Below are 15000 nucleotides of genomic sequence, written 5' to 3' on the forward strand. Positions count from 1 at the left end.
CTGACAGCCGTCCACAGGACACGGGTGTGCAGGGAGGCGGCCGAGCAGCGGAGCTCTCGTGTTACGTGAGGAGCCTCTTCGTAGAGCTGTGTGTGTGTTTGAGGGTGAAACCAAACCCCCCACACTGAGACACTCACCAATCTACTGGTTTAGAGCAAACACACACACACACAGGGACAGACACACACAGAGACAGACACACACACGGATGCATGGCCAAGGACACACACACACACACACACACACACACACACACACACAGGTTGGCTTCAGCCTAGACTGGGCAGAGAGGGAGTGAGCAGGTCCAGCGTACTCTGGTTCAGCCTGCGTCACACTGAACACTGTCAAACTGCTTCACCAGACACCACAATGAAAGAGTCTTTGTCTTGCATGGTAAAACAATAAGACTGCATGGATGAAAACCAATACAGTGTGACTGGGATGTGTATGTGTGTGTGTGTGTGTGTGTGTGTGTGTGTGTGTGTGTTTGATGTTGGAACAGGGGAAGGGGTGCAGACAGGGTCGTAAAGATCGGGCGGGGGTGGCGGTGGTATTCGTGGAGACAGATCGCTGATAACCATCGCAGCCTCAGATTGGGCTGCAGGACGGTGCTGAATGTTAGCAGCTAAGAAGTAAAACATCTACTGATGTTAACCACACAGACGAGACCAGGGGAACACGAGCCAGGGGCCGTAAATCTATCACACACACACACACACACACACTATTCTAGTAAAACCTGTTGTGATGTTCCGTGCAAGGCACAAAGGCTAAGCTGGATGTCTGAAGTATTGTAAAAACATTGAGTCGAGTGACGATTTTACAATGCTGCAGTGATGAATGAAGATACCCGAGGGCAAGGTATATCTGTATTCAGACATCACCTGAGTCAGCACATACTGGAAACATACTGAACGGACTAAAACAGCTGTACAGTGCATTGCATATGATATACTGACTAAAGGAAATCTATCTATTTATATAAGGGCAATTTACCAAGTTTTCTACATCTGCCTGACTTTTGACAGACTAAAGTTTCCTGTTCCATTACATCTTATAATAGAATGATTTGAAATCCAGTATTTTCTCTTTTGTAAAATGAACAAGCAATCTCCTCCAACACCTTGACACCCAACAGAAGGAGGTGCATTTCCTGGACAGACAGGAAGAAAGGAATAATAACTGTTTTATTCCAATCAACATCTCCCTGGAGAGGTAGCAGAGAGACTATTGAGAAAGTGACAACTAAAGTGTTTTTAAATAGGATTATCAGGCGACGCTTAGAGACGCACTAATCGTGTGGAGGGATGCCATGCCACACTCTGAGCAGTCCATCATCCCCGCTCTCTCTCCCCCCCTCTCTCTCCCCCCCTCTCTCCCCCCCTCTCCACCCCTCTACCCCTCTCTCTACCCCCCTCTCTACCCCCCTCTCCCCCCCTCCCCCCCCTCTCTCTACCCCTCTCTCTACCCCTCTCTCCCCCCTCCCCCCCCCTCTCCTCCCTCTCTCCCCTCTCTCTATACCCCTCTCTCTAACCCCCTCTCCTCACCCCCCTCTCACCCCTCTCTCCCTCCCTCTCTCTCTCTCCACCCTCTCTCTTCCCTCTCTCCTCTCCCTCTCTCTCTTCCCCTCCCTCCCCCCCACCCCTCTCTCCCCCCTCTCTCTCCACCCCATCTCCACCCTCTCTCCCCCCCTCTGTCTCGGCCCAGCCTCATTTGGCCTCTCCCCTCTCTGCAGGCGCTGGGAGCGCGTCTTCCCCGCATGGGGGCGGCCATTTTGATCAGATAATTGGCCTCTTCCTCAGAAGAAGCTACAGGGAGGGAGCACCTGGAAGAAGCTCGTTCAGATTCATTACCTCTCACCTCGGATGCTCCCGGAAAACAACTCGGAACAAAAGGGAGGATGAGAGCTCCGTTCCCATCCACCGCCTCAAAGAACCATAACCATCAAAGTGTCTCGCTGTGTGAATAGGCTCTAATTGCGATGGTTTGACATTGGTGACACTGACGGTTTGAGCACTGTACCTTGCGTTCCAGGCTGTTGGTGCCCGTGGTGTGGGTGTGGTTGTGGTTGTGTTTTCGGTTGTACGCGGCAGCACTGGACCAGCGAGCAGGGTTCTTTCGTGATGGTTCTTCTGGGATGAGCGGGGACTCTACCAGGGGCAGACCTGCCAGAGCTGGGTCACTGCTACGACGAACATGGAGGGGCATGTCTGTGGAGGGAGGGAGGGAGGGAGGGAGGGAGGGAGGGAGGGAGGGAGGGAGGGAGGGAGGGAGGGAGGGAGGGAGGGAGGGAGGGAGGGAGGGAGGGAGGGAGGGAGGGAGGGAGGGAGGGAGGGAGGGAGGGAGGGAGGGAGGGAGGGAGGGAGGGAGGGAGGGAGGGAGGGAGGGAGGGAGGGAGGGAGGGAGGGAGGGAGGGAAAGGAGAGAAAGGAAGGGGAGGAGAAATTAGAAAAGTTTTAAAAGCGGCACACAATGTGGACATCAATCAGCTTGACAGCTTTTACAACCTATCAAATATCCCCTTCAATACTGCCAAGTTCCTGCGGTAACTATGCTAGTGTGATCGTAGTCACTTCACACAAATCTGTATGCCATGATATCCCCCATGAGCCCCTTCAGCACCTGGATAGTGTGACAGGAAACACATGGGAAACGGACATGTAGCATGCTTCAACAACACAGCCCTATGGAGAGCCAAACTGGACTCAACCACTAACTCAACAGAGACACACGTTCATCTTGGCTTGGCGAGAGGGAGGGAGGGAGAGGGGGAGAGAGAGAGAGAGAGAGAGAGAGAGAGAGAGAGAGAGAGAGAGAGAGAGAGACAGACAGAGAGAGAGAGAGCTCAGGTCAACCACCACTCTTAACAACACTGAAAGTCCTACATGTGTCCTACCCTAGCAGTCCACTCCCCTGATTGGAGCAGCAGTCCATGCCAGCATGGCACCCACCCAGCCTGCCTGGAAGTAGCAGAGATATCCCATCTCCTCCTGGAGCCATATGCCTTAGCAGGCAGAGATATCCCATCTCCTCCTGGAGCCATATGCCTTTGTTTGTGACTCGCAACCGGTCTGCGCTCCACATTTACAATTATGCAAATGGTCCAGAAACCACCTGTCATCCTTCAACAGATACTCGGGCGAGCATATGTCAGACAGCCGGCCCGGTGCGATACAGGGTGGTTACATCCCGCTAGCTCTCAGAACACCGTATCATCACGGCGGCCTACTTTGACAAGCACCCCAAATATCACAGCGAGGAGCGTGGAGTTTGAACCTGTTGAATATGAACGCATATTTTCTCTCCCCCTAACAACTCTGTGAATTCAATCAAAGAACTCGTCCCCCTGATAATACACTCCTTTCCCGGCGTCGAAAAGGTTCAAGCCTAGTTCAGGGTTCTAATGCTGGTCCGTTTCCAGGCAGGGTAATTGTGTAAAGACCCGTTTACAAATGTGAGGCGGAGGACAGATGATTATTACCCCGGAACCTCACAAGACCGTCCACAACACACGGACACAAGAAGACAGCTCTGCTCTGCCATCTCTGACATCCGTCTCCTAATCACCGAGGCCAGAGGCCGCTCGGGGAGGCTGAAGAGAGCGACCCTGGGGGGGGGAGGATCAGCGAGTCTGTGGCTGCTCTCTTCCAGGGCAGGAGAATCAGACACGAGGGGTGGGTCAGGGCTGTGAATCTCCCCTCAGTCATCTGGATGGGTTTTCTCTCAGAGAGAGTGAGAGAGAGCGAGAGAGAGAGAGAGAGAGAGAGAGAGAGGGAGAGAGAGAGAGAGAGAGAGGGAGAGAGAGAGAGAGAGAGAGAGAGGGAGAGAGAGAGAGAGAGAGAGAGAGAGAGAGAGAGGGAGAGAGAGAGAGAGAGGGAGAGAGAGAGAGAGAGAGAGAGAGAGAGAGAGAGGGAGAGAGAGAGAGAGAGAGAGAGAGAGAGAGAGAGAGAGAGAGAGGGAGAGAGAGAGAGAGAGAGAGAGAGAGATGTCCGAATACTAAGCAGATGTTCAGGGCCACAGTGGATGTGAGGCTTGCAGAGGCATCTCCACTTGTTTAATCTCTCTCTCTCTCTCTCTCTCTCTCTCTCTCTCTCTCTCTCTCTCTCTCTCTCTATCTCTCTCTATCTCTTTCTCTTTTCATCAGAGCATACCTCACATAGGTAAAGAAGGAGGGAGGAGGACGGTTGGGGGGGGGGGAATCTGTGAACACCGAACAGGTGGCTCCTGGTACAAGACAGCTCCTAATCACCCTCCTCTCCTCCAGTCTCTGTGTGTGTTGACAGTCAGACAGAATTCATTGCTTCTAAGGCTTTTCGTGTGTGCAGGCGTTATGGTTTGTGTGTGTGTGTGTGTGTGTATGTGTGTGTGTGTGTGTGTGTGTGGGCATGGAAGGTCACATTCTCCCCAGTCTCTCCTTCCCCCAGTTCCTCTCCACCCAGTCTCCACTCAGTCTCCACCCAGTCTCCACCCAGTCTCCACCCAGTCTCCACTCAGTCTCCACCCAGTCTCCACTCAGTCTCCACCCAGTCTCCACCCAGTCTCCACCCAGTCTCCACCCAGTCTCCACCCATCCAGACCTCCCTGATGGGGTGGAGCCCTGTGGAGGACCAGCTTTAATAACCAGGAGATCCACTTAGGAACCTTCTAGACATCGATCCGGACGGCAGGGGGAGGTTGAGGAAGGCCTCTAACTAGATGAAGGCCTAATCTGGCCCTGGAGGGTTAGGGTTAGAACCAGGCCAGGCCAGGAGAGGACATAACCATGAGTCCTCTAGGGCCAGGGAGACACTGAAGATACCAACACAGAGGAAGAGAGAGAGAGAGAGAGAGAGAGAGAGAGAGAGAGAGAGAGAGAGAGAGAGGAGAGAGAGGGGGAGCAAAAAAACAACATATATGAATATCTATGACCAGCCTGCAGGTTGGTGCACCGCTAAACAAAAGAAAAAAAACACAGATCCTGAAATATCGCTCCCAACAGTCAGGTTCCAGGTTGATGTTAATGCACCTCTGGCATCATGCCGATACGCCGTCAGCCTTGAGGCTGAGCAGAGGGGACAGGCCTCAGGTCTTCCTCTGAGCGGCCTCTAATCAGGCCCTCTCTCCTGTATTACTGCAGAGGCTCTGAAGACAGAGGGAGAGTGGGGGGGCAGGGTGGTACACTGCAGGGCTGGCATGGGGGGCGGGGGGCTGGGGGGGGCAGGAGGAGCCTGGATTGACTGCTAAGGCTGGGACAGGTGGGGCCAGGGTGAGGGGAGGAGAGGACTGGATCAGAATGCTGAGGAGGGAATGGGAAGGACAGTCTCAACAGAGACACACAGGAGACAGACAGGCAGAGGAGGAGACAGACAGGCAGAGGAGACAGACAGGCAGAGGAGACAGACAGACAGAGGAGACAGACAGGCAGAGGAGGAGACAGACAGGCAGAGGAGACAGACAGGCAGAAGAGACAGACAGACGGGCAGAGGAGACAGACAGGCAGAAAAGACAGACAGACAGGCAGAGGAGACAGACAGGCAGAAGAGACAGACAGACGGGCAGAGGAGACAGACAGGCAGAGGAGACAGACAGACAGAGGAGACAGACAGGCAGAGGAGGAGACAGACAGGCAGAGGAGACAGACAGGCAGAGGAGACAGACAGACAGAGGAGACAGACAGGCAGAGGAGGAGACAGACAGGCAGAGGAGACAGACAGGCAGAAGAGACAGACAGACAGGCAGAGGAGACAGAGATGGCTGATAGGCATGTACGGAGTCATCCTCCCTTTGTCTCTGCGCCCTTTCATTACCCATGATGCACCAGCCGCCAGCCAGGGTCTGATGTAAACATGTGAACTGCCTCTCAGCAGGTGAGATCTCCCGCTGTGTCTTAGCGCTAGCATAGCGTGCTTCCGGGCCAGTCCGTGTGGATGGGGGAAGAGTGATTTGAAGAGATGATTAAAATCTGTCCCAGCATGCTTCTGAAAGCCTCCCTCCCTCCCTCCAGCCAGCGAGGCCGTGTTGATGTCCCCCACCATAGAAGAAGAGGCCTCTCCTGAATACATCAGTGTGACCCGAGTTTCACATGGGCCAATCGGGAACAGAGATGGAGTGTGTGGGTGTGGGGGGGAGAGGGGGGGGGGGTCACGGAGCTCTGGGAACCTAGAGAAACTTCCAGAAGGGTGTGATGGCAGGCCGTAAAGATACTGATCAAAAAGCATGTGCAGAATGTGCAGATACAGAGAAGAATGTCTAGGGCATTCCAAGCAGAGAGGGAGGCAGGGAGTGGGGATTGGGTGAGGGGTGAAGGGTGTGGGGTGAGGGGTGTGGGTGTGTGGTGAGGGGTGTGGGGTGAGGGGTGAGGGGTGTGGGGTGTGGGGTGAGGGGTGAGGGTGTGGGGTGTGGGGTGAGGGGTGTGGGGTGAGGGGTGAGGGGTGTGGGGTGAGGGGTGTGGGGTGAGGGGTGAGGGGTGAGGGGTGAGGGGTGTGGGGTGAGGGGTGAGGGGTGTGGGGTGAGGGGTGAGGGGTGTGGGGTGAGGGGTGTGGGGTGAGGGGTGAGGGGTGAGGGGTGTGGGGTGAGGGGTGAGGGGTGTGGGGTGAGGGGTGAGGGGTGAGGGGTGTGGGGTGAGGGGTGTGGGGTGAGGGGTGAGGGGTGAGGGGTGTGGGGTGAGGGGTGAGGGGTGAGGGGTGTGGGGTGAGGGGTGAGGGGTGAGGGATGTGCAGGCCCGGGTGAAGCTTGCAGGGGAGCGGGGCTCAGTCCTCTAATCTGATGCAATGTCAGAGTAAGAGCCCGGGATAACTGAATAAATAATGACCTCTAACCCCAAGAACAGAGTTGAGGGGGGGGCTGTAAAGAGAAAAAGGAAGATACCACTTTGTAGAGGATGAAGGAGAGGGCATGTAGAAAACGTCAACTCAAAGTCTAGAGGAGGAATGTCTGTGTGTGTGTGTGTGTGTGTGTACTGGGTACTGGGTAGAGGAAGATAGCTAGCCAGACAACGTAGTGGACAGGCCAGGCAGGAACATTCGAGAGTGTCTACAGTGCTGTCAGTGAACTAGACCAACATAGGGACACATTCACCTCACCTCCAGCCTCACCTCCAGCCTCTCCTCCAGCCTCACCTCCAGCCTCTCCTCCAGCCTCTCCTCCAGCCTCACCTCCAGCCTCTCCTCCAGCCTCTCCTCCAGCCTCACCTCCAGCCTCTCCTCCAGCCTCTCTCCAGCCTCACCTCCAGCCTCACATCCAGCCTCACCTCCAGCCTCTCCTCCAGCCTCACCTCCAGCCTCACCTCCAGCCTCACATCCAGCCTCACATCCAGCCTCACCTCCAGCCTAATCCTTGCCCCTAAAGACAACCTTTATCAACCTCTAACCTCAACACTGCCAGTCCAGACCAGTCCAGACCAGTCCAGACCAGTCCAGTAATCAGGCATGGCTCTCCTCAGAGAGCAGCTAATCAGCAAGGTAAACAGTTGAGCAGGACTTCAGCAGGCCCAGGAGCGGCAGTGTGTATACCCTGGTACCCAGGCTCCATTAGAGAGGCCTGGAAACACAGGCCCCGGGAAACAACCGCTATAAATCTCACTCAGACTGCAGTACTGCTCTGTCATGCCTGATTATAAACACACACACACACGCAAGCACACACACACACTAAAGCACACACACACACTAAAGCACAATCATGCACACACACACACCAACACACACTAAAACACAATCACGCATACACACACACACACAAGCACACACACACTTAAAGCACAATCATGCACACACACGCACATACCCACACACACTAAAACACAATCATGCACACACAAATACCCACGCACACTAAAGCACAATCACACACACACATACACAGGTCGATGTGTTTGAATAAAGATCAAGTAAGCAGTTGTGGAGAACCATCTCAGGCAGTTCAACAGAGCACCAGTCACTGGGGTGATGTACTAGTTAGAATCAGACTATCCGTACAGAACCCAGCGCTACGTAAACACCTTCCCTAACCTCCTCACACGGAGTTCAGCAGGCTATCAGCAGGACAGACACAGGAAGGGTGTCTCTTCTGAGGAGGAACCACAGACAAACACGCAAATTGGCGTCTATCTCGTCTTCTGAATTTCCGTGAAAGTGTATCAATGTTGAGATGTCACTGACGTTTTAGAAGAAAAGCAGGTAAGAGTATCGTAGCTGTGTGTGGGCGTCCTCTGATATACCACACTACTTCGTGTTTTCGGACATGGTTGTGACAACGAAAAGAAAACGGTTGTCTCCTAGCGATTTGCACAAATGAACACAGATGAACGCTAAGTGTAAGTGTGCTTCGTTCGCAGGAATAATTGGCTTTGTGTTCCGTGTGAACCCCAACCTCCAGACTCCTCCTGTGTAGGACTGCTCACAAAACAACATACACCACTGTAACTTTACTCTTTCAACCATGACAAAGCTCCTACAGCTTTAAAGATATGGGGACTGGCTGGTTTTGAGTGAGATTTCCTCTGTGTGTGTGTGTGTGTGTGTGTGTGTGTGTGTGTGTGTGTATAAATTGGCTATTGAATGGCCTGGGCCAGGTTTGATTATGTATGTGTATGCAGCCATGAGGAGGACCCCTCGCCACAGGCACATATGCTAATCTTATCATGCAGCACACACACACACACACACACACACATGAAATGAAATGGAGGCCGGACAGAAGAGGTTGACATGGAGAGATTGAACAGGGCAAGATAGATGACGAATATGTCCTTAATACTCAGCAGGGGAGGTGGAGAGGAGGAGAGGAGGAGAGGAAGAGAGGAAGAGAGGAGGAGAGGAGGAGAGGAAGAGAGGAGGAGAGGAGGAGAGGAGGAGAGGAAGAGAGGAGGAGAGGAAGAGAGGTGGAGAGGAGGAGAGGAGGAGAGGAGGAGAGGAGGAGAGGAGGAGAGGAAGAGAGGAGGAGAGGAAGAGAGGAAGAGAGGAGGAGAGGAGGAGAGGAGGAGAGGAAGAGAGGAAGAGAGGAAGATGGAAAGCAAACTAACAAGATTCAGCAGTGCAAAGCCAAAACCTCAGATTGAAATGACTCCAAAACGTTGCATCAACAGTAGATGAAGAAGATCCAGACATCAATCAGTCACACTGTGAGGGAGAGGGAGGGGAAAGAGACACAGAGAAAGACAGAGAAAGAGAGAGAGAGAGAGAGAGAGAGGAAGAGAGAGAGAGAGAGAGAGAGAGAGAGAGAGAGAGAGAGAGAGAGAGAGAGAGAGAGAGAGAGAGAGAGAGAGAGAGAGAGAGAGAGAGACAGAGGAAAGGCCAGCTCTACAAGAGACCGCAGACTGCTCCAGAACAGTCTGGCATCAGTAGCAGTACTGTGTACTTCCACACTGATCCACCCCCCCTCAGCCAAGCTCTACCATGGTTGTGTGTGCTGTGGTTGCTACGGGGGTGTTTCCATCACAACAGAGATACAGTACGTGAGAGAGAAGTGAACTGGTGTGGCTAATCATGATGTTGTAAAGGTACTGTTGTCAAGACTAACAGCTCTCAGTGTATTGGCAGTAAATACTATATATATATATATATATATATATATATAATTTATTTCTCAGATAGATATAAATGAATAATGTTCACATACTACAGCTGAATTCAGTGCCAGTGCATTCCATATACACGCTGCTAAAAGCCAGAAAGGAGGAATGTGGTTTTTCCAAACGAGTGTGCAAATGAGAAGCAGAAGGCGCTCTGTTGGTTAAAGCCCAGCATTTTGTCACACCAATGACCTTCTAATGTCCAGATCTCTAACAGACCACCCTCCCATTGACTCACTGAGGGGAACCAAATACACCAACTCTCAGAGATCAGAAGAAGGGAAAAAAACAGTTTTCTCAAGATCAAACCAGGGAGTGTGTGTATGTGTGCGTGTGTGTGTGTGTGTGTGTGCATGCGTGGGGAAGCGCTGGCTCCTTCAAAGCAAACATACAGGTGAAACACAGGTAACTCTTTATAATAAAGATGGACTATAGAAAAGCAGGGAAGGATGTGGAGGGAGTCATGGGAACCAAATAAGACTCGAACAAAGACCTCTGAGAAGCGCCCACCACCCCTTCTATCCTCGCCTGCCCTCCCTCCCTGCCTCCCCCGCCCTCCCCTCCCCCTCCCTCCCCGCACATCCCCAGGATCTAAGAAACTGAACCAGAGGTCACACCAACCTTGAGTTAATGACAGGGAGAGAGGATGAGTGAAGGATGAGAGGAGGGGAAGGCGGATGAGTGGCACTAAGAGCGACAGCAACACCTAAGCACCCTTTATTCCTTAAAAAACAAACTAATTACACACACAGACACACACACACAGACACACACACGCCAAACAAGGTGGAATGAGAAGCCCCACCCTCTCTCTCCTACATGCAGATAGCCCATCGTGTTTCACGGTGTGTACAACTTAAAGTCTAATAAGTCTTTTCAGACACTGTATTGGAAGAAGATGAGGGGGGCAAACAAGCCGAGACGATTGGAGGGATGGATGGAGGTTGGTAGCAAGCGGCTAATTTCCTCCAGGGCCCATTAGGGCCCAACCCAGATGGGAAATAAGAGGGAGTCTGGAACAGGCTAATCACAAGCCAGTTGGGGTCGTAATGAAAGTCCTGTTAGACTGTAATCCTCCAATTAGAAGACTCGGCCCTCACAACACAAGCTTTCTGAGAAGAGGAAGTTGGTTTGACTTTAATATCCTGTTGTTATATTTTAAACTTTTGGGGGGGGTCAAATTTTTCTGGAATTGAAGGAGAATTTTGACGACAGTGTCACTGAGTCTTTGATCTTAGTATATGAGTCCCAATATGTGTGTGTGTGTGTGTGTGTGTGTGGGCAGGCAGGCAAATGACAAAAAGCCACATGGGTTTGATAAGGCCTTCGTTGGCAGTTCTCGAAGCCAGCCACATGAAAAGGCTTCAGCTTTGTAGACGCTCTTTGAATAAAGGCTTGAAAACCCTTAGGCAGAGGCAGGCAGAGGCAGGCTGAGGCAGGCAGAGGCAGGCAGAGGCAGGCTGAGGCAGGCTGAGGCAGGCAGAGGCACTGGCGGTGACACTGTTAATGATAGCAAGGCTTCTTTTATCAGAGATGTGAAAGGTCAGGAGAGGGCAGGACTTTGTTTCACTAACATATCCACTGCTGTCATTGTTTCACTAACACATCCACTGCTGTCATTGCCATTCAGTGGTAGATGCAAGTATTCACAGTTCCCTCCAACGTGCAGCAGCGTTTTCGTTTGTCGCCATTCACACACCGCTTTGGGGAACAGGAAACGGTTCAAATGAAGGCTGTCAAGGAGAGAATGTGGTTGATCAGGCAGGTCGTAAAGCCCCTACAGGACAAGCCTGCTGAGCATGAACAGAAAACACACAAACACTATTTCACTGGAACCTGACAACTCATTTGTGTTTGACTCGGGCTAACATAACATCTTTGTTTTCTTATCAGAATCTATGTTGGGAACATTTTCTTAGCAGCAAAACCCATTAGGATTTATCTTTAAGCCGAATGTAGGTAAACAAATGTACGTTAAATGGCCTTGGAGAGTACCAGAGGTCAAAACGGAAACCATCTTTCATTTAGAGACCGCCCCATAACTCTCTTTAAGTGCGTGAGGCTTCTTAGTAATATTTGGCAGACAAACAGAAACTCCAGCCAACCAGATGAGAACTTCCCAGGCTCCCTCTGTGAGGTCACAATGATCCCCCACAATCCAGTCTGGCGGCGTGGTGACCTATCAGGGCTTGTTCTGCTCCAGGGTTATCTCAACTCTGACAAACAGCAAGAGAGACAGAGAGAGACAGACAGACAGAGAAAGAGCGAGAGACAGAGAGAGACAGAGAGAGACAGAGAGAGACAGAGACAGACAGACAGAGAAAGAGCGAGAGACAGAAAGAGACAGAGAGAGACAGAGAGATAGAGAGAGAGGGAGAGAGAGAGAGAGAGAGAGAGAGAGAGAGAGAGAGAGAGAGAGAGGAAGGGATAGAGAGACAAAGGGCCCTATTTTGCACCCAGCGCAAATGACTTAGTCAACGACGCAAGTGTCATTCCTAGTTTGCACTCGACGCAAATCCGACTTTTCCCTCCACAGACGAACGTCAAAATGACCGTGCGCTCCTGTGGGCGGTTCAGCAAAAAAGGAGGCGTGTTCCGGCGCAAACATTCCCTGGTGCTATCTTGCAGTTTCCGAAAAACAATTCCGCTACTGACCAGGAAAAACGTGGTCTAAAGTTACGGCCCTGAAGAGAACGTTGGTCTCCTCGGCTGTGAACCGCTCCTGGCGTGCGCCTGGCAAATCCGCCGTTATAATAGCAATTCGCCATGGAACAAGCGCTGCTCTTAAAGGGAATGTGAGATGATGCTCTGATTGGTTTATTGCACGTTACGCCCAAACCACACCCATTAGTAATGTCGCTACTTCAGACCAAGATTTGCGCCAGGTGCAAAGTCATTTATCCCACCGGCAAAATAACAACCAAGCTGGAGTCACGCCCACAAAGTTACTTGCCCCCTTTGCGTTTTGATACTTGCGTTTCAGATCGTCAAAATAGGGCCCAGAGAGTATGAGAAGAAGAGAGGGGAGACTCAGTCCTCGTGGCTCCGCCATCTCTGCATGTCCTCCTGCAACTCCAGCAGAGACTCTGTCTAAGTCCTGGTCTCTCTGCAGCGCTGAGGCGACTCTCTCCACTGCTTCACACTTCATTACCTGAACACTTCAGTAACCATTTAACCATGCCCGCGGCCAGAAGAACTACCCGTAATAAGCTCTCTATGAAATTGTGTCAGCTTTTATAGTTTTCATGACCAATTGTTTAAATGATACTGAACCCAACATCCACTCCTCCGCTTTTAAGCACTGTAGCGTCCATTATCACCAGATCTATGGCTCCTTCGCTTACAGCAGCATAACATGGCAAGCCAATGTGTTTATTTCTATATCTCACAACAGTTCATACAAATAACTTCACACGCTATACATGTCCTCGGGTTCGGGTCCGGGTTTTGTACTTCATACAGTGCCGGGTTCTTGAGATAACTGAGCCACACACGCACACACACGCATAAACCAGCTTTTAAGTTAGATACCTAAAGACCTGCCCTGATCCTCCATTTATCTAACTCTTTACTTCCCTCCTCTTTACCTTGTCTCCTTTTAGTAGAGTAGAGTGGGTGATTAGGGGTCACATCACTAATAAAGTCTCTACTAACTCTGACATGCACCAAGGCACTTCAAAGTCAGAGAAGGAGAAAGAGAAAATACAGAGAGAGAGAGAGAGAGAGAGAGAGAGAGAGAGAGAGAGAGAGAGAGGGAGAGAGGGAGAGAGAGAGAGAGAGAGAGAGAGAGAGAGAGAGAGAGGAGAGAGAGAGAGAGAGAGAGAGAGAGAGAGAGAGAGGAGAGAGAGAGAGAACGGGACAAGGTGACACAGAAAGAAAGAGAAGGGAGAGAGAGACACATTGGCAAGGTAGACCCACCACAACAGAAGAGCAATCAGACACACACTGCCGTCGCTATCAACCCTCTCTCTGATTGGTCTGATACTCGGCCGATTGCATCTCGCCCGCCGCTCACTCACCGCCCCGAGAGCGAGATTGGAGAGGAGCCTTTGAACCAGAATGAGAGAGCGAGGGAGAGACGGAGTGAACGATGGAGGACAGAGAGCATCAGAGAGCGGGGCTCCGCTCGCCCCGCTCGCCCCACTAACCCTGTTAGTTATCTATAATAACCAATCATCGCCTTTAGTAGTGCGCAGGCCCCACTTGGGGCTGGAAGGGATGGAGGGTGAGGGGGGAGAGGTGGGGTAGCAGGAGAGAAGGAGGTCTGAAGTGTTCCGCTCTGTGATGGAAATCTCGCAGAGAAAGACTGAGGCCGAACTCTTCAAACAGTCTTGAAAAACACGACAGTGTTGATATCGATGTCCCTATTGGTTACCTGTGGATTGTGCCTTTCACAGTGAGAGGTGGCTATTATGAATTGGTCAGTGGTCCTAATTGAAGCTGTAATCATAACAGTGTGTGTCATCACTCTTCATGACTTCTAACTGCCCTTGGTTGAGGCCAATCATCTAATTGATTAGATAACTTCTCAACAGTCCACTTTTCACAGCAGGACATCTCCTCACGGCCGCCTAGCAACCCAGTCGGCACGGTGATTCAGAAGGGCCAGGGATGATTTGTTGATGTGTTTGTTTTTTGGTATTCTGGACCAACAGAGTCTGGGAACTCCGTGCTGGTCTGTCAGCGGTGTCTCTCCCTGCAGGGGGCCTAGCGACAGGTGGCCTAGCGACAGGTGGCCTAGCGACAGGTAACCCTGGGAGACATCTTCCCCACAGGAATCCAGAACCAGGCATGGATAAACTGAGGGGCCCACCATACAGAGCACTGGGTTTATCTCTGCTCTTTGGGAATCTTTCAGCGGATAGGAAGACAACACTTAGTGCCACCCTAAAGTGTGTGTGTGTGTGTGTGTGTGAGTCAGGTGGGTGGGGGGCCTGGTGAGGCCCCAGCCTACAGAGTCCCAGAGGGGCTCATTTCCTGTGTGAGTACCCCAGGGTAGAGAACCCAAACTCTGGGTCCTGATCCCCTTAAGAGGGGCTTACTCTACATACCTTGGTGTGTCTTCAACACCACAAGCCTTAAAAAGCAAGACACATTCCTGTTCCTCACACACTGGTATCGTTATGAATGCCCACCTGCCTTCTGTTATTGTGTCGCCGGGTAAGATAGAGAAAACTGAACTCTGGGCACTAAACTTGATTAATATTCAAGGCTAGTTTTAAGTTGTGTGCATTTTTCTTACTTCTGAAAGATTAGTCTTTCATGTTGAGCAAGTGAAATGGCCCTGCGTCCGTGTAATTACCAGCAAATTACATTCATTATTGTAATTTACATCTCATCTCCAAGCCAATTATTAGGAGTCTGACCTTCTCTGCATGTTTCAAACTGGATATCTAAAAATGGAGCGAGTGTGTGAGTGTGTCTGTGTGTGTGTGTGTGTGTGTGCGTGTG

General features: G+C 51.5%; 1 protein-coding gene across 6 annotated transcripts in view; it reads right to left on the bottom strand.

The window, feature by feature from the left end:
- The window catches only part of LOC146274693 (partitioning defective 3 homolog), a 267396-nt gene that overhangs the window by 178825 nt on the left and 73571 nt on the right, over positions 1 to 15000 (bottom strand). For all 6 annotated transcript variants that reach the window (XM_084702755.1, XM_084702750.1, XM_084702751.1 and 3 more), the window contains exon 4: positions 2023 to 2210. In XM_084702755.1, coding sequence (XP_084558881.1) covers positions 2023 to 2210 — 188 coding nt within the window. The remainder of the gene's footprint in view (positions 1 to 2022; positions 2211 to 15000) is intronic.

The sequence above is a fragment of the Hypomesus nipponensis genome, chromosome 8 (genome assembly GCF_054491055.1).
Source record: "Hypomesus nipponensis isolate SF chromosome 8, ASM5449105v1, whole genome shotgun sequence".
NCBI lineage: Eukaryota > Metazoa > Chordata > Actinopteri > Osmeriformes > Osmeridae > Hypomesus > Hypomesus nipponensis.